This window comes from Numenius arquata, chromosome 3 (assembly GCF_964106895.1).
Source record: "Numenius arquata chromosome 3, bNumArq3.hap1.1, whole genome shotgun sequence".
NCBI lineage: Eukaryota > Metazoa > Chordata > Aves > Charadriiformes > Scolopacidae > Numenius > Numenius arquata.
Window position 1 is genome coordinate 50,294,970 of NC_133578.1, and position 24,966 is coordinate 50,319,935.

The following is a 24,966-nucleotide window of genomic DNA, read 5'->3' on the forward strand; positions in this document are numbered from 1 at the left end:
AACAGCTAATTCAGAGGAACAAATGAGATTAGTTTCTTTTCATTTAAATGCCTGCTAAATTTCTGCACTGTGGACCCTCAACGCCTTGAAAAGGAAAAAAAAAAAGAAATGAAGAAATTAAAAATATACAAATACTTCTGGAATACAAAGTTTTAGCTGTAAATCAAGATATCACAAGTATTTCCAAGACTGATCAATACTACTGCTTGAAAAAGCTTACATTACAAGCCATTCCAATAGTTTCACAAAATGTTTACCTAAATTAGTCGAAAGGCCACAATTTTGTACAACAAGAAATTTTAATTAAGCTTTGTGCTTTAAGTGTTTCTGCAATCACTCCCTTTGGTTCCATTAGGATGTAGTCCCAATTAAAATGTATTGTTAATATTACAAGATAACACTTGCTGGTGGTACAACATTGAAGATATGCCTCCATGTAATTTTAGATTATTCCTTGCTGTGAGGTTTTGCAATTATTTTTTGTCAATAGTGCTTTTTTCTATTCTCTTGCCAAAGAAATATTTTTAATCAGTTCACTCAAACATTGAGTCTGTGAAAACAGGCAAGTTCTACAAAACTGAATACCTTTTCAACCCTAGTATTCAGTTAAAGATTCTTGTTAGTCATTTTTGTTGTAGTAAAGTAAGTGAAAAAGTAATAGGGTCACAGGATTCTCTGACTGCAGCATGAAATATTGTAACTGTGAGGGGAAAAAAATCAGGATTTGATCTTTCAAATTTAAGTCACATCATTAGTCTTTACTTAAGTGATTATGCCCACTAAGGGCTTATGTGCATATATTTTCCCCGTTGAGATTCTCTGCCTATGCTTCAGGTATTCGTAAGAAGTAAATCTGCTAGATCAAAGTCTTTCACATGCATTTGTTTATCTGTATTTGTTATGTCTTTCATTTATTTGTGCTATGCAGAATTATAATTGTTGCATTTGAGAGTATGTAAAACTTGTTCTGATTGAAAGCACAATTAAATTAATAGTCAACTAGATTTCAGAACAATTTTTTTATATATGTGAAGAAAAACGGAACAGTTATATTCAATGACTAAGAAAAATAGCAATTCTAAATACTATCATATGTTGAAAGCTCCTTTGGATTTTATCTTTTTTTGGATCAAGAAAAAGTCATGATTCTGTTTTTTATTCAGTGTTGTTACAAGTCCTTTCCTAAGAATACATAAAAATTTGACCCACACTATCCTTTTGCTTAAAGACAGCAACAGAGATCTTCAGATTCCACCAGTTCAACTCTATTAAAAAACAAAAAACTGAACCAAAACCCGGACAAAAAATGCTTCTAAAGAATGACTGGTGCTTGGAATTTTCGCCTATGATTTACAACTACTTAGTCTCAAATTTTTCAGTATTTATTACATTAAAACTAAATCAGAAATAAGAATTTGTAAAGATTCACATTTAACTGTACAAACCTTTACAAACGTCCCCAATCCTGCCATCACATTTGTATATGTGTTCACACAAGTACTTGAGTATTTCTGTTAAACTCAATTTGTCCACCCCATTGCGAAAACTCTTGAAGAGTCTGAAGTATCTCTTTGTAAACTGTGAGGACTCTGGGGTAGGGAGTGCACTTTGTGGGTATTAACCGTTCATCATGAGGTGGTGAGAGTCTCACAGAGACAGGACCAGGTCAGCCTTTGAATAAAGTGCTTTAGCCCGGAGCCTGACCCTAGAAAGGAGGCTGATTTCCCCTGAAAGCTGAGACAGGGGAAGGAGACATAAGAGGATCTGTCTCACACAGCTGGAAAGGTTGGACATTCCTTCCCCTGCAGTCCCCTTGTTAGTTCTTTGCAAGCAGCAGCCACACACCCCGATCTCCTCTGCCAGGTCTCTTCTGAGCTGAATACCTAAGTCACAAAACAATCTCATGACCAAATCTCACTAGCTATTGCCTGTGAGAACCATATCCCAAAAAGAGATGATGGATCAAATGCTACTGGCAAATGAGTGGGTGAAACAGTCACATTTCAGTGGATTGAAAGAAACACAGAATGGCTGAGGTTGGAAGCGACCTCTGGAGGTTTTGGGAGAGTATGAAGAAATACTCGATCCCTCCTTTGGAGGAAAGTGAGAAAAACAGGTAATACAGAAACATTTTGGGAGGCTATGCTTTTTTAGTGTTCATATTTCAATTGCTGAGCAAAATCACATAAGGGTTGAGGTTGGAAGGCACCTCTGGAGATCCAACCCCCTCCTTTGCTTAAAGCAGTCAGCTACAGACAGCTGACCAGGTCTATGTCCAGTCAGCTTTTGAGTATCTCCAAAGATTGCTCCACAACCTCCTTGGATAATGTGTTCCAGTGTTTAATCTGTAAGGGTTGTCAATGAAAAAGGTTTTTTATGTGCTGAAATTGAATTTAAACAAGGCATTCTGCCTTGTTTTTCTCCCAGGGAAAAGAAAATTGAGAAGGATATTAGTCTGTAAAGTCAAGGTGATGTCTCAGCACATCTGTTAAGTTTACCTCTTCTCTGTGGACTGTATTGCAATGCACATCATTCAAACTTGCAGTACGGAGGTAGTGAAGCCACAAGTACCATCATGTCATGCAAAAAATGGTATGAGGAGAAATAGTAATATGTGTTTTGCATGTGAGGGTTTATCTGGGTCAAGATGGTGTGAGCAATTACACATTAACAAGACGGAAACACCACTTGCATTAGATGAAACGCTTGTGTGGTACACTCTCAAGGGGTCCACAGTCAAAGATACCAGTGTCTAAGGGATAGCTGCCCTTCAGAAAAATCTGAACCACATGGTACAGTGGAGCTGTTTGGCCTCAGAGGACAGACTGTATCTAATTAAAAGCAAAGCACATATGATGGACATGAGAGGAGCTGAGTACCATCTGCTCTGCTACTGATCAAATCCTTTTACACCACATTGTTTGCCAATGAAAACATAGCCTTCTGGAAAAATATAGTACTCTCTCTTCTGACAAATCTAAAGCCTTGCTGAAGATACTGAGTCACGCAGCCTGCTAAGGTTATACTTTTTAATGGGCTAGTACATGAGTAATAGGAATTTTATTAGCCAGTTAGTACAGATTGTTAATCAGTTCAAGTTGCTTACAAGTTTCAATAATATGTATGTCCATTACACTGATGCTCTTGTAAACAAAGCCCTAACAATATAGTTATGATTAGTTAGAACTTTCTATACATAATGTTTATATGTGTACAAAAATACCTGTAGGTTAATAGGTGCTAGATAATAAATATAGCTATGACTGGGTTGACATCTTTTGAATGGACATAAAACTATGTAATAAAGTCCAAGACAATTTTTTAAAAGGTGAGAGGGTAGAAGGATTTTTAATTGAACTACTCTGGTACAATTACTGCCCAGGTGATTACATTCTTGTCTAAATTCCTCTGCAGCTGGACGGAATATACTACTTGCTTTCCATACAGTGATGAATAGACTGTGTTTTCCATTTTAAACCTGTGAAATGTGTTAGCTAAAACCCTTCCCTAGCTGTAGAAGCACACTGAAAGGTTTAGGTAACATTTGGAAAAATGTTTTTAAATTTGTCAGTGAAAGTATCCATTTATCAAGAATATATAAGCTATGACTTTTTAGTATTCCAGCGTGTTCCTGCTTTTTTCCTTCTTGACATCCTGCAATTTGTTTTTTGTGCCCCAAAACATCCATCCTGTACATTTCCAATGGGCTTGGTCTACTGTGATACACTAAAGTCCCCAATGAGTTTTTGCTGCTTTTCTCCTTCCTTTTCAACATATAACCTGAATTAAAGCAGTCCTGCTCCCTTATGAGTTCAAAAATGGCAAATTCCACCAGATTGTTCTTCCTAACATAATGATATAAAAAGTACAGGGAAAGGAGTCCACTCTCTGCAGACTTAGCTATTTCTGACGTCCTAGTCTTTTAAAGCTCAGATGTTAAGTGGTTTTCCCTCTCAGATCCCAAAGTCTCTACTTCCATAGCATCCTCTGCTGAACTTTCCCAGGCTGCAACTGACAGCCCAGACACCCACAGCATCACACGACAAAAACCAGCTACACAAACAGACCATAAGAGCTTTGAAAAAAATGTCTGTGTTCAAATACAGTGGAGTCAAGTCTCATACTGTAGCTGTTTCTTTGTCTCTACTTTTTATTAGTAGTATTTTCCCTCCACGTCACAGATTTTTTACTAGACCTACCAGTTATGATTAAATAGCCAATGCTAAAATGCTTTAAAAATTCCTCATGTGTTTACCACACATCAAGAAACAGTTTTTTTTTTTCCTTTTGTGTTTAACAGCATACTCTATATAAATACACAATTCTGAAAGGCATATTAAATGACTTCCATATAGTTATATATAAAAGCAACTGCAGTCTAAACTAATGCCAAGGGGTAATGACAGCCTAATTGGCTTGGCTTGTTTGGTATGTCATAAATGTTTTTACAATGGTTCTTAGCAGATGAACAGTCAGAAAACAAATTTCTGCGAGTTGTGGAGAAATTACTATAAAATAGTAAAACACAGCCTGTTAAGGCCTCCCTAAAATTGGTTCCATATTCTGCCATCTGTAATGTTAACATTTCAAAAGACATCTCTCTCAGCTGTAAACGCTATTATTCTGATGGACAAGTTTCTTTCTCTTATACTTACACTGCATTTCAGCAAACACCCTCAGATACAACAGTGGTTAAAAGGCTTCTCCAAGGAGTGAGCTAACTTTTCCAACCTGAATGCTAAAAGCATTATAGATTATATAGGATCCATTCCTTTGTTTCTTAAGGATTTAGCATTAAAAAAAAAAAAAGGGCAGGTGCAACCTATATGAGATGTTCTTCTGTGAAGCAAAAACTTGTGTCACATAACCAAAAAGCAGTGACCTGTCCCTCTAACTTACTAATTACGTAGGACAAGTTCCGCACATTTAGTGCCTTCTTTTCTAGATGTAACCTGTTCAAAAAACTAAGGATTTTGTTAAAATCTGTGAAACTGAAAAGGACATAAAGAAAAAGGATATTAACATCAGTAATGCAGACTGTTGAAGCAGAGCTGGAGGTAATTTTGTTGCCAAGGAACAATCAGCACGTAGAGTCAATCACAAGCTATACACGCCTCAGAAATAACAGAATAAGCAACCAGTGTTACTTGATCTGCATCCTTTGAAAGACAATACATTCTTTACAACCATTGTCTCCCTTCAACCTTTTTTTTTAACCGTGTAAAAGATAGGACATCCTAGGTTACCTCCAAAACTGTTTTGCTACAGAAGACAAGTGTGAATTGCACAGAACACAGGAAGAAAGTGGAAATAACATGCTGTAAACTTCTTCACTAATGAATCTTTTCTGGTGACCTCAGACAGTGGAGTTCCTTTACATGGCGCAGTCGCCCTAGAGGTACTCTCAGGAGGCTTTAAGGAAAAAACAGGATCGTCAGATACCACATATTGCTATATACAATGGCTGAGGGGGTTTTCCATTAAAGGCAGACAGTGTCACACCACTCTGCATAGCTTTCCCAGAAAAGGAAGACCAATTTGTTTTTCTCCATTTTCAGCCATTTTCTGTGTCCCAGGGGAGTTCTAACTAAACAGAGGGAGAAAATAGCTGGAGAAAAGATTGGAAATGAGAGTGACAGCTAAATACTAATTGCATTCAGCATAAATACAGAAGCTAACTGGAATCTCAAGATAAAAACTTGGCACTCGTGTTTTGGCATAGAAATTCTTCTGTCCCAATGGTTGTTTATACCAGTTCAAGTATGTGTTAAATAATAGTAATTTAAGAACTGAATTCAGTTAATACAAACTTCATACACTTTAAACTATCAGTTGATGAAAACTGAAACCAATAGTTACAATGCATTGATTTTAACTAATATTTTTCTTCTATAGCATACTGTGTTCCCAAGCCTTACAGCTAGCAGGGGCATTTTAAGAGCATCTAATTTAAATAATTCAGGAAGAAGTCCTTTTGGGACAATACATTTATATGTCAGTAATCTATGTATATTTGATGAAAAATAATTTTGTTTTCCTTAAAATCCAATAATTTCTACCAAAGCAATTGATCACCAAAATTCTAATTTTATTTAGTGATCTTTGGGAAATATTTAATAAGTTGATTGTTTTACTTTTCTGTTTCTGTTCATGCTAAATCAAGAACAGTTCCTCTTTATTTCATTTTTATAGCCCTAGAATTTTTATCAAGTGTTGCTAGTATTTTTACTGTGTTGACGTGATGGCAAAATCAATAAAAAGGGATGGATAAGTATAAATTCCATTTTCCCTTTAAGTTTACTGTTGTTCAGTTCTGCTTTGGATATATCCATTTGAGAATGCCTGATAGTCTTAAAACCACAGACAAAGCTCATCAGTTTGACTGAACATAGAAATTGTTTCTTATATTCTGATACTCTTAAGTGTACCTAATAGTTCAACAGCCAAAAGAAAACAATCTTCTTAAAATTAGTATTTTTATCTACCATGAAAATCCACAGTGCATCTCAAACTGTTATCTTTTGTGCTTCAGTTTTCTATTTAAATTATAATTTAATAATTCAAAAAGGCTCACATTCTTCAACTCTGTGGCTAAGTTCCCAAGCAATTTCAAGGATTATTTAAACAAATTGAGCTCCTGAGCTTGAGACTTGCCCATGAGATAAAAAAGCGGCTATTTTCAATTTGAAATTGGTACCTGGCATACATGCCATTCAGAAGGCAATAAAATCTGCCACTACACAATCATTACAGACCGGTGGATAAAGACAAAGAAAGAAAAGGATATCATTTGATTAGCCTCCAGCTTTATTAATTTAACTCATCTGGGAACTATCCAGGAATAATTCTTCCAATAAAGGTCATAATTCTTCTTTAATTGTTTCCACCTGGTACAGTACTGCCATCAATCCCCTCCTCTTCTCCACCTCTCTGTACTTGGCTCTCAGCCTATCACTCATGACTTCCCAGTCTATCCTTGTACTAGCATTAAGGGGCAAAGAGGTTTGTTTTTTCCATTGTGTCCGTTTGGTCTTTCCCCAGAACCTCCAGCTTTGCTTCTCCATTGCTGAATGCTTTCCCCGAATTTAGTCCTTATTCCCGTTTATACCTTCTCAGAACTAATTCCTGCCCTGCTCCTGCCACAGTCTGATGTGCTGAGCTTTCCCTTATAATCTTCCCCCCTGAGATTCTGCAAAGTAAATTGAAAATAACTAACCACTCCTAACTTTTCTAATTCCTTCTCCCCTTTCCTGCTCCTTTCGTACTCCTCCCCATACACAAAAAAACACCTTTCCCCATACAAAGAAAAAGAACATCAAACAGGTAGTGCAACTCCTTTAGCAGACAAAAATCTTCATTAGTGAATTAATGTACAAAACAGAAAGTTAAGGCCTGCTAACTCAAGCATTCAAAGGCACTCAGACTACAAAGTCAAGATTTGTATGCTTAAGTAAACACCACTGCTTAGCATGCTAACCCAAGTCATGCCTTGCCGTGCTTTCAAGTACCCTGAGGAGAATAAAAGGGAACCGTGGGACCCTTAAAGAAATTAATCCGCACAAATGTCATCTCTTTCTTCCCTTCCCAACACATTGCTTTTATGATTGCAGCAACTTCATTTTAGAGGGTCGTACTCTAAGCATGAAATCTGTAAACACTCTGTTACTGATCATTTTTCACTGACAAAGTTTTACCATGTTCCCTCATTACAGTGTGGATCATGAATGGAGTTTTAATTTTGGAACATAAATGCAGTTTGCACACTAGTAAGCATACAAACTGTATAGTAAATATGTAGTGTTAAGCCAGTAAGCAGTAAACATTTTTGGAGAAAACTTAATCTGTATTTTTAATCAGAATAGGTGAGAGTGATTAGTAAGGGTGGTGAATCTATTTATCCAGGAACACAGACTTGGGTAGACAGGAAATTTTGTATTAGTGGGATAGCATTTCACTATTTGTTGATTTATGTCTAAAATAAATGAGAATATGTTCTATTGCTCTTGAGGTGGATAACATGAGATTGAAGTAGGTATTTTAATATCCTGTTTAATGTCAAGTTAGAAAATTAGATTCTTTCTTAACCTTTGAGTTTTAGTCATAAAAAGACTGATGGTTCAGGACCTCCCAGTGTTTGAAGACAGACCGTCTATTCAAATGGAAAGGGCTGACAGCCCCAGGGTGGGACAAATCCTTAGCTGTTTATGGGAAAAATACTTCCTGCCCATCGGGTTGTGAAGGTAGCTCAATAATTTTGGATGACTTCATGTAAAAGTATTTGTACATATTTTTTCAGGTATGCTAAAGAAAATGAAAGCCTGCTAATAAGATTTATTTGGAGCGAGAGATCACATAAAAAGAAAACATATACAGGAGAAATGGGTCCTATCAGAAAGGTCAACAAAAGCCATTGAACTGGGAACTTTGTGTTTTGGGACAAATTCATTGCGCTCTTGTGTACTTACACTATTGCTGAAGGGAAAACTGTTATCTATTCCTGTGAAAGACCCTTCTTCTCTACCTATAATATTGAAGTTAAAAAGAATCATATCATATATTTACAAAACAAAGATCCCACACTTCCTATTGCTTAAGCAAATTTGACACACCAGTTGTTCAAAATAATAAATTATCCTGTTGCTTTTTTCTGGAACATTTTCACAGCACTACCTGTCAGCAAATTGGTATAAGATTTAAGAGACTGAATAATAATGATTCTGTAATTATTCTTCAACATTCAATGCCTTCTGTAAACCATACTGCAGATCATTCTCCTAAGATGGCTTGATGCCCATGAGTCTTAGTCCTTCTATCAAAAGCTTGCCTTTCAGTTCAGTTTGTTTAGTTCGATTTGTTGTATATACGCATTTTCAGCTCAGAGCAAGGAGATGAATGGAAATAAACAATGACACATTTGCAATAAGACTTTTGTGGCAAAGACCTTCACTTAGATATTGTGGTTTCAATGCAACCACAACACAATGACAAACTTCCTTTGTAAATGACAGATCTAACTGTAAAGTTAAAATTATACCTCCATGGAAAAAAAAAAAAAAAAAAAAAGCGTTGAAGAGACAGTATCTACTGTATGTCTCGACGTGGCTCTATTCCCAACAAAAACATTCCTATTATTCATGAGTTGATTTACACTTTTTATCTCTCCATAACATGCAGCATTTATTTACCCTTACATTTTAAGGCATTACAGTGTCTGCTGACATGGGTATTTTCCCAAAATAGAACATTACAGCCCTCCTCTGCTAGAAGTTTAAGCTATGTGTATGTTTATTTTTTAATTTCTTTCTTGAACTCTCTAACTGTGAGCAGGCTGGGAAAGTGGAGTCATGATGAATGAGAGTTTGCTTTAAAACAAAAAAAGAGAGAAACGTAGATATTTGATGTAACATTGAAAAATTCACAGCCTCCTACCTTGAAAACAAACATTTCCCGGCGAAGAATAGCCAGAGTGTTGAAGTTCCCATCACAGATGTTAGGCTTGGCTCCGGGATAAGAAGGTTTGTCACCAGTGGGTGGCCGGGGAGGTTTAGGTTGCCTGTCATTCTTCCGCGGGTCTGCTGGAGGGACTGAACGATGTGGGGGCACTGTTGGCAGAGGTCTTGTTGGTGGTGGGATCCTGTCAGGTGGACCTTTAAAAATATAGCAGCAGGATGTAATTTACATGCCCACCAGTGGCACTCGAAGAAGCAATACACAACAAAAATCTGCTGCAAGTAGTGCAAATCCTACAGTGGAAGGGGAATGGAAAAAGTGACCTAATATACCTTTTCCGTGTTGTTAAAGGGTGTAAAGAATGACTAACGTAAAATCAAGGTACAAATGAAGAAAATAACTACTTTTCACTATCCAGAATCTTTCTTCATTATTGGAACTAGGTTCCAATAAAAGCTGCAAAGGATACATAGCGCACCATCATTTCAGATGAGAAGTAATTCATAGCACATACTTTACCAACTGAGTAAGAACTGTTAAAACAGAATCATTGTCTATTGTAAAAAATAAAAGAAAAAAAACCCAAACCTGTTCCTAATAAGATCATCAGCAGCCAATGGATTTTTAACCCATATTTTAACCTCCACTCGTCAATTCACGTATGTATATATGTAGCATACTTGATATTTCCTGCTGACCGAATTTGTAGGCCATATAATGTCATGCGCATTAGTGACAGGACATTCCCAGCTTTTCCGAGTGCCCCTTGCTATATGTATAGGGGCTCTTGAAACTGGACTTCAAATCCTAGGCATCCATATGAACAAAATCCTTAATTCACGTTTTCTTCAATAGACTGAAATTAATTGCTTGTTTTAATTTTTATTTTCCAGAGAGTCTTACAAAGCCAGATAGCTGGCAATTAAAGGAATTGTTCTGAGGATAAATGGGTTAAAAAGAACTAGTGAAAAACTGAAACTCTGTACAGCAGTTTTAAAATATTTTTCTTCTTCCAAATACATTTTCTGTCATAATATATAGACTTTGATGACAGGTAAAATAACTTTCCCACTCATAATTTCTCAACATGAAAGCCAAATGGCCATCCCATACAGATGCTATTCATAACCCTAATGGCATACTCAATGACTTGCAATGGGTGTACTGAAAATGCCTTTTGCTTTCTACATGTATTACTAGGTTAACTAATATTTTTCATGTACAAAAAGATAAAAAGTTTCAGTTGTATCAGTAAGATTTCTGGAAACAAGATGAACACTTTAATTTTGCTCATTTTCTTTAGGCCTCTCTCCAAATCATTTAAATACATAATCAATTTTGTCTCTAAAAAATAAGTATAATTTGCATGAACTGCTTCAGAAAAACTTTGGAATAGTAATACAACTCTAAAACTGCAAAAATGGCATTTGAATTTCTGATACTTTTTCAAAGAAAGTATACTTTTTAAAGAACAAGATGGACTACGTAAGGAAATATTAAACTCACCAAATGGTTGTCATACAATTTAATAAGACATTTATTTCATTCACAGTTTTAAGGCTTGTGACATTTATAATTTACAGTTAATAATGGTGTTTCAAGGAATACTGCAGACCAAAGTAATTATTTTAATAGTTCTGACATTTTTATTGAGGCACATGATTCCAGATCACTTCTTGATTTTAAAAGGAGCAAAGAAATCAGTTTGCAGTAGCTCATGTTGGAAAGTTTTTAACCCCAAACCAAAGTTTTCATATGCCATTTGGTGGTGATGTCAGATATTACTTCCCAGGGGTAACACATTTCTCTTAATGCATAGCCCACAGCTGTTAGAGCTTAGCAGTTAGTTTTCAGCAAAGTATTCTTGTCTAGCCCTTAAGTCTAGACTACCAACTTATGAGGTCATGAGAAACAACCTTTCTTCCAGCTAATCACACATGAAAAAAAACGACGAAACAAAACTTGATCAGCCAATCATTTTTAAATTGCTATTTATGCTTTATGAAAATATATATCAGTGCTTGTTAACATAATATTTAAAAAAGTTTGTTAATATAAAAAACACTATGGAGGCTGCATAGTTCTATTTAGCAGTAGAGTAATTCTACACGATCATAGTTGTCCTTTCTAGGAGTAAAGATAAACAAGGAATGGCCCTGATAATTTTCAATATAAACCTAACAAATTTTTAAATTGAAAGTAATTGTGAGTACAAAATTGAATGCAATACAAAATTAATTGGGGAATATTAAGCCATGCAATTCCAAATGATATGTACTGGATACATAGCATTAATATATAGATACCACAATGTTTTCACTGTAGGAGAGAAAATACCTTTTTAAAGAAAAATCCAGACTATTTAACAGATACTGACAGAATCAAAGTCTTTAAAACCAAGAACAAAACCACATCTTTGGAAATGTAAGAAACAGTGAAACAGGAGTTAGTGTCACATTCAACCCATAATCATAATGTTATTGTTTTGGCGCTTTTTTGCCGGTTTTTTTTTGGTTTGTTTTTTTTTTTTTTACTTTTGAATTACCTTGCCTTGTCAGATTGAATTAAATTCCTGCAGAATTTATTTATATCACGTGTCTTTTATATGAGGCCACAAAAAACCTAAACAAACGTTCTTTAAAGTGGGCCTTTTTCCCCCAAGGTAATTCAAAATCTTGGGCTTGTAATAACATTCTCTTGAGATCAATTTGCTATATTTATCACAAGAAAGGGTTTTTCTGGGACCACAAATTTTGTACAACCAGGGAACTGTTCAGTATTTTAACTGATAAAATCAGAAGCAATCAATTCATCTAATTACACAAGCTTGGACTACTGTGGAAATAAGCTCATTATGGTTAAACTTAAATTAAGGCTTACATTTCTTAATATTTTCAAAGTTGGGGATCCTTTTGCAGATATTTTCTTTATGGATTTTTAAAACATTTAAAATTACTATTCCAGTTGAGTGCAAATTTGAATGCAAGTTGTGAACACTGAGAAACAAAGTAAAAGAGCTTCATCAAAAATCGTTGGCCTACTCACAAGAAGTGACATAACAACTGACAGAGTCTGCACTAACAAACTCTTTTGGAGACGTGGCATGGACAGGAGGACCTCAAATGTATTCTAAAGCAAAAAACTTATGTTGCTTAATTAGAGTATGACATACCGTATATCTTCTGGATGCCCTGTAAATCATCATTAGGTAGTTTGAAGTTATCAGTTTCCATATACTGGTAAAATGGAGCCATGATTGCAGTGGGATCATTAGAATGCTCCAAGCCCAGAGCATGTCCCAGTTCATGCACTGCAACTAGAAACAGATCATTTCCTATGAAGAGAAGAAAGGGGAAAAAAACACCCATAAGCATAGTAACAGAAATAACAGTGGAGGACTCTGCACTTGAAAGGCATTTTTACTAAATTTGAGTTTTAAAAGGTAATGCTTAATAATGAATCATAAGCATAATGTGGTAGCAAAAGCAGCTTTCCCTCTTTTTAAACAAGGAAACCATTATTGTTACATATAATATATGATACTCTCACAGACACCATAAACATAATCTTTTTTAACTGATGCACATAGTTAGATAGGGTTCAAGTGTCAAACCATGTCTAGGTTTGTGTGCAATTTCTGACTTGAAGTTGATGTTGTATTGAACCTGACTAAAAATGCTTGCATCAAGACATAGTTCCAGAAGGAAAATATCCTTGCTGTGTGTGGGAAACCTCACAAACTGAGGACTACCTATTTAGGACAAACCCCACAGGGAACTTAGTCATCCAAGTGCTTGTAATCAGACTCCTGCTGATTATTTGTAGATGTTGTCCATTTCTGAATTGCCATAACTGAAATCCTAATGAGGAAAATATGAGTGTTGTGCTATCCTTTTCAAAATAGGATGCCCTTATTTATTTTGTTGTGTAATCCCCTTTTAAGTGTAGTTGCTTACATAAGTATTTGAACTTTTTTTTTTTTTAGGTCTAAAAAATAAAATAACACACTCATGTCACAGACTGATTTAGCTTTTTTTTGTTATTCCCTTCTAAAAATCATCTTTTAACTTTTTATTACAAGGTATTGGACACAACTAGAAGTTTTGGTGGTAGAATTATGGCACTCTGTGAAGCAAACACAAATCAAAGTCAATGGGATTAATTCTATAAAAATTTCAGAGCTGGACTGCTATGGTATTAATTTTGCCTATTTTTATTTATCTAAGACTTAGTTGAGCATATCTTTCTATGAGTCTTTTGTGCAGATTCTATCTGTAGTCAATCTATCATATAATGAGACTTTGGAAAATTGTTTTCCATCAGCAGAAAGACTGCAGACTCTTGGAGAGGGTCACATCCAGGATATTGCTTATTTTCACCACCTAGGGATGGGATGAATCATCCTCCAGAAGCGTGTTCCCATCCCACTGACAAGCGAAGTATTCTAGATCAGCAGGCTATGCTGAACTTCTAACTTTTAGATGGCTGGACTCAAGTGAAACAGGTGCCACCTACAGCAGGTAGTTTCTTGTTGAAAGAGCAGTATAAATAATGAAAGGCCTATACTGTGGCTTAATAGACAGTTGTATATTGGAACAAGAAAATGCTCAACACTAACTCTTATTCTATATTCTGTAAATTCTTTGCGGGTAGACAGTTATTGTCCACTGCTGGCACTTGATCTGGAATTCTAAGAACTACTATAATATTAATAGTAATAATATTAAAAAAATGATTTTAGAAAAAAAGTTTTACACACATATATATATAGTTACAGAACTTTGAGGATGTAGTTGGCAGCATTTCAATTTTTCAAGTATTTTCTCTTGTTGACACAGAGAAATAAACTTTGTCCCAAGTACATATGAAAGGGGAAACACTTGGCAGTAGATGTCTTCTAGCCATGCTGATGTTTTTAAAATAAATGTTTGATTGAAAGCATGGAAACAGTCACAACTAAAACTATGTTCTTACTTGACAGTGTCTTTTCATGTCTTTCTGATTCTTAACCCAGAAATATGAAAACTAAATGCTCTTGCTCTTTTATTCGGCGTAACTGCAGAAAAATCATGTCTTTCAAAAATTAATGTGACATAATGTGCTTTCAGAAATGAGAAGAGTTTATCCTATCATTTATAATTATGTGGTTTCCAGATGAAATATTTTCATTACAATATTTTTTCTTGGATGCAGTTCTTTTTATAGTAAAGCAGATTCTCAATGTGCTGTTGTAACAGGTTTGATAAGCTTGACTGTCCCAGTGACGAATGCTTTTGATATCTGAATCTGCCCTTCTATATGCAGTCAAAGCTGATCTTGACATTATCTCATATGAATAACCCACAGCTTCTGTAGCTAACCTCAGCACTGGAAGTGATGCACTGGAACAACTCCAGAAAGGTTTTCATTCTGCACTCATGATGGAATAATTAATATAATTTTAAAAAATTATAGGCTTAAGATGGAAAGACATGAAGGAAGAAGATGTTACTGTACTACAACGATTGTACCATGACATGTCTCACATTATTTTTCAATCCTTTTCTGCGTTTTATGAAAGTCAGAGTTCTAACCCAGGTTTATTAGAATGAAATATTTCTTTGCTTGGCATTAACTCACATATTTAAGATGCAACTTTATTTTTCTTTTCAGACCCTGTGAAAGGAATTTTGCCTCCTAGACCTGTGATTCCTACAACATAATTAAGAATATTAACCAGTCTAGGTCCTATATTAATAATAGTGCTAATGAGTTGACCACACTATTTACTGAACCATTTTCAAATAGTTTTAAATCAATAGTACTTGATTCTACCACTGTTATTAGGCTGGTCAGTAGCAGTAGACCAGAGTGTTTTACATGTGGTACTCAACCTCTGCTGTTTGAGATAGGAGGTCTGGGAAGTGAACTTGTTACAATATCTAAAATTTCAAGAAACCACAGTTAATAAATAGTCTTGGAAGAGTACTGCTTCTCTCTATTTGTGCCAGTTATGCAATGCATGAAGTATCAATACATCCTTTGTTTATAAGTCCTGATTGAGTCCCCATAAAGATCTCCAGCAATTTCCATATTTTGTTGCATGTTGACCTTGAAGGGGTGTGAATTACACAGTAACGAGGGAATAAATAAAACACACTGTCATATACTGGCATATCTTCCTTCTGGGATCACAGATAATGAGCATATGGTAGAGCATTTCCAAAGTAGTACTTCTAAATGACAGTGGGACTATGACAGAGAACAGATATTATGCAGGCAGTGGCTGGTTTTTAGTATGTCTTTCTCCCTTTGTCTTTTGGATAGGGATGATTACGTAAAAAAAGTAATATATATATCCACATATATAAATCATCTGACTGCCCCTCTGGACTTAGTCAAAGCCTAAGTCCAAAAGTTAAAAAGGCAGAAGGACCATCAAAAGCAATTTCCACCTCCTGCAAGGCAACTTGTGGCCATCAGGGGAGCTATTAAATGCGGTAAAGATAGAGCAGCCCTTGGAGCAAATGGGCAAGGGGGGGAAGGGAGAAGGTCACAGGAAAAAGCTGGGGGAATAATATTCTTGCCCGGGGTGACACTGATTTAACAGGGAACATATTTTCTACTTATAGTCAAATAGCCCCATTATTCATAACAATTTCCATCAAGAGTCATGATTGTCTCCAGGGCATCCTGAATTTAAACTGACCCAAATAACTTAGTGCAGTCGAAACTGAGGTTTTAAACCAGTTCAAGATGTGTTGTCTGAGACTAACGCAGGTAGGACTTACTACTGTCTTAGTTTCCATCCTTTTTCCCTGGCATATAATTAGATTCCTCCAATTAGGCAACAATTACTCAGTCCCTCTTTGCTTTCGGGAGCAGACTTGCCTTGAGCGTCTCAGTGTTACTGTAACTAGCTACTGAGAGTGCAGAAGGATAACCCTGAGTGCTCGCTCTTTCACTCCAGACTGCACAGAAGGTTACTTGCGACGGCAAGGCTGACAGTAGGCCAACTCCAGGTCCTTGGCCAGTGGTCAGAGTACAATGAAGGAACGTAAAGGCAAGTGAACACTCATACCAGCTCAGGCTAGCTTTGTTATAGCATTGGACATAATTATTTTAACATTTTCAGTGCCCGCTATTGAAGAAGAGAGTCCCAAATGATTCTATATTTCAATATACATTACCCAAGTAGGAAAATATATTTCAGTCGACTTGGCAAAATGAAGCACCACTGCAAAACTTTAACAAGTTATGAGTAACGGAGTTAAACTACATATGATTATGATGACTTTTAAACTAAAAGTCACCACTGCAGGACATATGATGCTAAATATTCATTGTGATAGTCTCAGTTACATGTTATATTTATCTGTAGATTACTAGAGAAATATCAGAAAATATATTTCACAAGTCCGTAACTTCTGCATCTTTGGTTGTGTGTTCCCCATTAGCATGGAGATTTGGAAAACAATGGATATAAGTTCAAAAAGATTGTGACGGTTTTTCTTATTTTATCTCAAGTTTAATTTCACAAGGAAAAAAAAAATACTGTATGTAAAGAACTAAGACAAAATGATTATTTTTACACTGACACTTTTCTCTGAGGCTATAAACTATTTTAGGCACTAAATCTGCCTGACTTCACAATCACTGCCCAAACTCCAGAATATAAATATGTATTAATATATCAACTATTCAACAGCCAGCACTGTGGAGCATGGTGTATGGAGAAGCCTTTCCCTGTAGCTAATATATACACTATTTTTCATGTCTACAGATAAACAAAGCTAATATGTTTGTCCACAGCAAGCTATTAAGAAACCCTAGTTCTGAAGATACTCATTCCTGGTTTAAATGGTATGTGAGCTTAATTTATAAAAGCAGTAGCCTAATGGCTTAGCAAGTCATCTTTTTAACGCAGCACTAACTGACACCTCGCCACGTAAACAGTAACCACTTCAACACATTGTGAACTCAAGAGTTGTTCATCATTTAAATGCCATGTAACCTCAATTTTGAAGACTTTCCCACCCAGACAATAACAAAAAATCTAAAAACTGAATTCCAAATGACAAACAAACTGGAAAACCATAAAAAAGTTTTCTACATAGACATACACGGTTTCTTCCAAAGATTATTCTACTTCATTTTTCGTGTGATGCAGATAGATGATTTCAGATTAAATCCATATGAATCTGAAATTTAAATCTGTACAAGAAAGACTTCGATTACAGCCCTACTATCAACAAGACAGTACCTCAAAGTCAAGCTTACAGTTCATCAGGAAATATTACATGCGCTATGCGTGAACTTGTGTCCAATGTATTTAAAATTTGCATTTTCATTATTCTGTTAATTTGTACCATTGACTCATCAAACCAATGCTAATCCCAACTGGCTGAAATGCTGCAAACTTTAGAGCAAGGTTCTTTTTCTACATAGCACACAGAAAGAAAAAAATTTAAAATTATATCTCCGTTATTATTGTTCCTTCCAAATAGGACACAATTTTGAATGTGTTATTTCAACAGTCAGTGATAAAAGAAGATTCTTTCTGTCTCTGAAATTATTGCAATACAACGGAATTGAGCATATACATTATGTATGCACTTACATAAGCACCATATATGCATATATATCCTATACAGAGGGTACACGTGGACCTAAATATAAATCGTAGGCATACTCTTACCCAAATAAAGTTGCTGCACTTTCCAGTCTAAGAAATCATATACAGTTGCTTGACATTATCTCAAACTTCTGCCATTGGCACTGAAATTTAGTAGCTTGGTTGTTGTTTTGGAAAGTTTTGCTAAAAGATAGAGCTGAGATGGTGCAGTAGCTTTGAAAAATGAAGAGCAAAACTAAATTTTTGTGGTTTTAAATAAAAATGTCTCATGTATAGTATACCCATTTTCTGCATGAACTTAGTACATTTTGTACACGCTGTATTTTAAACAACGATTTTTCAATAAAATTTCTATACATTTAGCCTTTTTTTCCATTGTGAAAAAAGAGAATGCCATAAAAATGTTTCTTTCACTCTATTATTACATATACTAAGATATACACTAAAATCTTTGCAAGTTGACTTACTGATACATATATACATGCAGACAGAAGGGGAGGTACAGGCAGTTTGTTATATACAAATATGTACTAATATACTCTGTGTATAATTTAGTATACCTACGCCCACACACGTGTATTTTTGAAAAACTATTCTATTTTAAAAAGATCAACAGCTTAGTGTGAAATTTGAACTTGCTTGCTTGAAATTTGACAAGGGGATATTCCTATAGGGCAAGACTGTCTTCAGGTGGCTCAGTGATAGTTGATGACACAGAAGGCTGTGTGAATTTAGAGGTGCGTATGTCCTTCCTGGCAGTATTGTACTGTTTCTGTGCATTGCGGGCATAATTTAGAAGAAGTCAGGAGCCTGATAATTAACATATTTGAAAGGAGCCCATGTTCTTTTATAATACAGATCAGCCTGTACTTTAGAAGGCAGGGACATGCAAAAGGTAAGAATTTCTGCCTTACTACTTAGATTTATTACCAAGTACATTCTACAACTTTCTAGTAAATTGCTTGAACAGGGTGGAATTAATTACTTAATGTATTGTTAATTTTCTTTCTAAGAAAGCATGGATGTAAGGATATTTCCACTTTGTTTCTCACAGTTTCAATCCCTAATACTGAAAAATTTCACAAACTATTTTGACTAGCGAATCAATACCAACTTCTCCAAAGGGACAGAAGTGAAGCAGCTGGGGCTGATCCTAGGGGAGGTAAAGAAGACATGAGAGCTTGCTGCTTCCCAAAAAAGGTGTAAATATGATGGCATGTGTTCCTTCTGCAGACATAATGCTTATGGCTTCATTTCATGCTTTGAGGAAACACTGCTGTGACAGTGAACCTAACAGACTAAGCAAAACTACACTTATGCTGAATCTCTAGCTCCCACGATTAATTCTTCATCACTCAGGTCCATTACTAAATTTCTATACTGTTCTCAAACGGCATTTTCATTCTATTAGTAATAAAGTCATATCGATCAACAGACTGTAAAGTTTTATTTTGGGTGTTCACACGGTCACCTTTAGATAATAACTATGTTAAATAAATTAAATTTAAATCATAATGGAATTTTGCATTTTGCTAGAAAACATCTTAATAAATTAATTTCTCTCAGCAAGCTCACACCAGTTAAAATGTTTGAAAATACAATGGTCATTCTTATAACATTACAAATTACCAGGTTGCTAAATAATATTTATGCTATTTTTCCAGTAGTACCAATGCAATTACAAATGCTGCATATACTGTAGCAGCCTTATTTATTATACTGTTTCCTATCTTCTCTTTGTTTCTGTTTTTAGTTGTTGCTGTGGGAACAATAACCTGGAGAAGTATCTAAAACTCCTTTCTGAAGGCTGTGACAATGAACACACACTGGGGTTGAAGATCCGGATACGTGCATGAAAAGAGCATGTATCACACAATTCCCAGCTACCCTCCATGGTCCTGTCCCTGAAGCTCATTCATGTGAAGGGAATGGACACCTTTCTACCGGTCCTGTGTAAGTGCCAGTCTCGGTGAGAATAAACATAAAAGGACCTTAATTGTACATGAGTCCACATTAAAATCAAATCCTTGTCTTCGACAAAATCAAATGTAAGTTTTGTCTCTAAGCCACTCAGCTAAAATGCTAGCATGTTAACACTGCGGCTGCTTTTGTTTTGAAGGGATGATTTTTTTTCTTCATTTCCACTAATGTCCTGTGTGTCCTACTATAAAGAACTATGTGTAATTACCAGGAGGAAGATCAAAGTCACGCTGCCAATATTGACAATAGATGTAACTTGCCATGGGGCAGAAATCTGACAAGGGTCTTACAGATCACTGAAATCCCCACATTAGAATGTATATAGAATTATTTTATGTGCAAATCTTGTGTGGGCTGTCTGCAGAGATCATTTTTTACCCTGTGTCAGTTAAACTACTGAGATTAATTATATTATCCTCTAACTTAACTCACAGTAAAGCCATCAAAACCAAGTTGTTATTCTTACCCTATCATTGTATCTACTTAACACCTACATAAGACTTGAAGTTTTTTAAAGACAAAGTGACATACTGCTGTATATATATTTGGGAATTTTATATATACAGTTCTTCCTTCACTGTTATTTTGATTATTCAATTCCTATTAAGAAAAAAATGTCAAGACAGAATTGTCTATCTTTTTTTTTCATTGGACTGGTGATAAAAGAAGTGGGAATTTTGAATCCTAATTGGCAAAGTGATTAGGAGAAGAAAAAAAAATCATTAAAAGTTCTCTGATCTGAAAAGCAGATATGTTTTCTAAGAAGTCTGCAGACTTCAAAGGGAGACCTGATCCAAATGTGTATCATATTCTAAATTGAGACAACTTCAAACTGGGGATCATATATATGGAGAAAGTGACAGAAAGACAAATCTTCTACTTTGGTTTTACTTTGTTAAAATTTACTCATTCGAAATGCTCTGATCTACTGGATAGTCTCCTGCTATTAGTGGGTATGATACATGATATATCCTCACTCTAGCTGGAGGAACCACTAATGCCTCTCTAGCACTCAGAGAATACTGTCAGTTTGGCACTAGTGACTCTTGGCACTTGTTGACATGGACATGCCCCAGCACCCGCGGTGGAGGGGCAGCCTCCAGGATGAAGGATTGCAGAGGACAGGGCAAAGGATGCTGGAGAGGCCGAGATGGTTAGGGAGCCAAGCCATCCATCTGGGCCTCCTGGCAGAGGAAAGCCTATGAAGGGGATGCTTCAAGAGGAAGACGAAGGCAGGAGTTAGCGGCTCCAGCCGAAGTGCAAGAGAGCTTGGAGATGGGAATGTTAGCCAGGGCAGAGGTCAATCCTGGCACACTTTCCCTTCCGTGAGTGAGAAGCTCAGCAAAACCCAAACCGGGAGGGGCAGTGGTTGGCACAGGCAGGGAGAAGGGACAATGCCAGAGGTCCTATTTCAGATGGCTCTCAGACCAGAGCTTCCCACTGGAAAGCAGGAAAGTGCAGAGTCACTGGGAGCACACTGCTCCCACAGCTGCTCTGCCACATCCCACACTGAGGCAGGTCCAGGGCCATTATCTCTCCACCTCTGCCAGTCACCATGGCCAGCCCTGTCAGTAACACAAGCGAACATTAGAAACAGAAACCAGCTAAGGACCGACTCTCGGTATATATTGTAGTTGCTAACTCTTCCTGAAGCTCAGACCCTAATATTTTCACTGCTTCTGCTAGCACTGCTAGCTGGAGCACTGCTAGCAAGGATAATCCTATGTCACTACCATATCCTCAGTTTCCTGAGTACTCAATGATAATCCCATTTCCTCACACTTACACTGTATCAGTTCCTAAACTGCATTATAAGAAAGGTGCTTTGTATGATTCTTAGAAAGGGGAAACTAAAAGTATGTTTACACATCACTTTATTACCAACTATCCATTCAGAATTTAAGTGGTGCAACCCATTTGTGAATTACGACATTTAGACCAATACTAGAGTGTCTGTCATGCCATACCAAGAGGGACAGGGGACAGCCTACACTAGTAATTAACTTTTCTGAGTGTAATACTGAACTGTTCCCAAAACAGGCATCTCTGGTGCTGAGAAAGATTTCTTTGGATCCCAGTGGTGCTGTTATTTGGAAGTACTTAACACTTCAGTTCTCCTCTAATCTGAAATTGCACATGATTCAACATCAATGGCGGAAGTCATCTAGCTACAGAAAACTGTAACACAAATGTCTATACCTGCACCCTTCACAGCCAGTGATGAGAAACAGGTATTTCAGGCCATGATTCATCTAGTTTATTTTAGACACCTACTTCAGGATGCAACAAATCTTACCCAGGAAGGCAATATATCTCTCCTCTAACCCTAAAGGGGCTCTATCAGATTAACTCAGATATAAACATCAACATATGGTCAGATTAATTCCACCCACTCAAGTCTTCTGGCTTCTGACTTAGGTCTTTTCATTTAAGTCAGTGGCAAAACATTAATTATAAAGGTGCAGGGTATGGACTTTAGTGATACATGCACAAAACCAGGAAGACTTGAACTAGAAACATAACCCTGTCCACTACAACGAAACATTTTGCACAAAACAATATTGTTCTTTTAATTTAGCTGGTTCTTTTTGATTTTTCTGTTTTCGTCTTCTTTCCAAACCTGATGTTTTAGCTGTAGATGTTTCCAGGTATTGGTGTTGGCTGCTCAGCACTTTTTGAAACCCAAGCCACTTAGGAAGGAGTCTAAATATAGATTAAAAACGTTTTGGCCTCAAGAACATATGGTTTGAGCATCTGAAGTGAAGAATTGTCAGGATAGAGCACAAATTATTCTCTAGGCTTGAAAACAGAGATATTGTAGAAAATCTTTCATTAGTTAGCCATATACTATGCTTTAAAGTCATATATAATATTATCTTATCTTTTAGGGTTATCTTACATTTTTCTACTTTTGCAACAACAATCCATTAAATTTCTGCCTAATCGATAAATAAATAGATAATTACTGTAAATTCTTGTCTCATTCTCTCAGGAAACCATGAGAACATCCATAGTAATTGGCAACATGATTTTTCAGATTCTGTTTGCCCCTGAGAAGGCAGCACAGTAATAATATTCTATACAGCATCCTTGGGAATAGTCAGATTTCCTAAAGCTGCTGTCTTGGTGAAAAAGTCTTCATGAAGTGGTCCTGGTTGTCTGCTTTAAATGACAGAAATGCTACTTTGTGGCATAAAGAGAGAATTTGAGGATCGTAGATAGTTTCTCTTTCCTAAATCACTTCTACCAGCAGATCACAGTGAAAAAAAAAATAATATTCAATTTATTTATTCAATAGTTGACTTTTTAGTTGTGAATTGATTGCAACTTATTTGCAATAATAAAGGTGAATGTCTCTTTTTTTATCCCAATATGTTTGAGAACATGGTTTTTCACAAGCTCTCCATAGCAAGTAATCTTTCAAGAACCTGAAATTCAGTCTCTGGTGTGAAATCTCATAGGTTATAAAGTAGTTTCTTTATTATTAGCATTAATTTTATTAGAATTACAAAAAGATGTATTTTTCCCCCTTTCTCTATAACTTTCTCTAACGTACAAGAATGATATGAAGCTCCCTCAGATTCAGGACTCAAAAATTGTTAAGCTTCTTTCTAAGAGGAGGATAGGTTAAGATAGCAGCTAGATTTATTTATTTGTTCTTTGAGGTTTTACTTTTTTTTTCCCTTGCCATTCTCACGCAGCAACTATGTGTGAGGGGTTGTGGGGTAATAAAAATAATAATGAAGGGGCTGGCCGACATTTTATGTATGCACTCATTCAAAATACATCTGTTTGCCTGAACAAAAAAGCCTTCCCAATCCTCTTTTCTAACACACTGCAAGGAAAAAAAAAAATGGAAAAAAAAACCCAAACCAAAACACAAAACATTGTTTTGGAAGTACTTATCACTTTGGCATCCCAACATTGTTAGTTTCAGCTTATTAACAATTTTAACAAACATTTCCCAGCTAAATTTCCGCATATTAACTCAGTACTCTTAATATACTCATATGAGTGTCTGATCAAATGAATTCAGTTTGGGAAGATAAAGTTATCTTCATTGTTGTATAAACAGTTGTTTGAGACAAAGACATCTTTGAAAAAAAAATAACAAAATATGGCAGTTCTTTTTCTGTGAATGTAGGTGCAATGGCTGCCAAAATTGTCTGCAAGGATCCATTCTGCCTTTCAGCTAGATGTTTCCTTGGCAGTAAAGTTGATGTAACAGACAATGTGAACTTTCCTCATTTATTTCCATGCAAAGTCAGCCAGCTTCATTTTAACACTTTTCATTAGCAAGATAGGCTGGCTGATCGCAAACTGAGGCAGATGGCAAATGCAAACAGTTTGTTCTACTGGCCCTAGTATGTGGGAAATAACCTCCAGTTGCCATTTGAATGGATAACTGAGTCTGCAACTTCCCTAATTACTCCATGTGGGCTTGCAATGATCTGTGTTTACCTACACCATAATGGAAGCAACATGCAATTTAGCGGCTGCCTTTTTTTGGTTCACGACCTGCATCATGACCATCTCTGGCTATTAAGCTACAGTGTAAATACCACCTTGCTTCTATAGACACAAAAAGCACAATTTAAGATGTGCGTAACAGTCTACTTTTCCATTGTTATAATTAAGAACATCACAAAGTCCATCTTCTTGACATATTCCTCAGCCTCTCTTTCAGTTTGCACAGTAGTGCACTTGGCAATTTTAGGCCAAGAAAGAAGCTGAGAGCATCATGTTGCACACTGATAAGCCCGGAATGTATTAAAAGCAGCCAGCTAAACACACATCTAGAACGTGGGGCTGGATTCATCCACAAGACTACTTTCACTGATGACCAGTGTTTAACAGATTTCCGTTTTAATGAAATGTAAATGAGTGCTCCATTGAAGAAAAAACATCCCCAAAACCAATAA

The 24,966-nt window shown here is 36.1% G+C and overlaps 1 protein-coding gene across 1 annotated transcript in view; it reads right to left on the reverse strand.

The window, feature by feature from the left end:
• Positions 1 to 24,966, reverse strand: part of MMP16 (matrix metallopeptidase 16) — a 179,920-nt gene that overhangs the window by 36,979 nt on the left and 117,975 nt on the right. Inside the window, exons 5-6 of the mRNA XM_074144867.1 lie at positions 12,623 to 12,784; positions 9,430 to 9,647 (exon numbers count right to left, since the gene is read on the reverse strand). Coding sequence (XP_074000968.1) covers positions 9,430 to 9,647; positions 12,623 to 12,784 — 380 coding nt within the window. The remainder of the gene's footprint in view (positions 1 to 9,429; positions 9,648 to 12,622; positions 12,785 to 24,966) is intronic.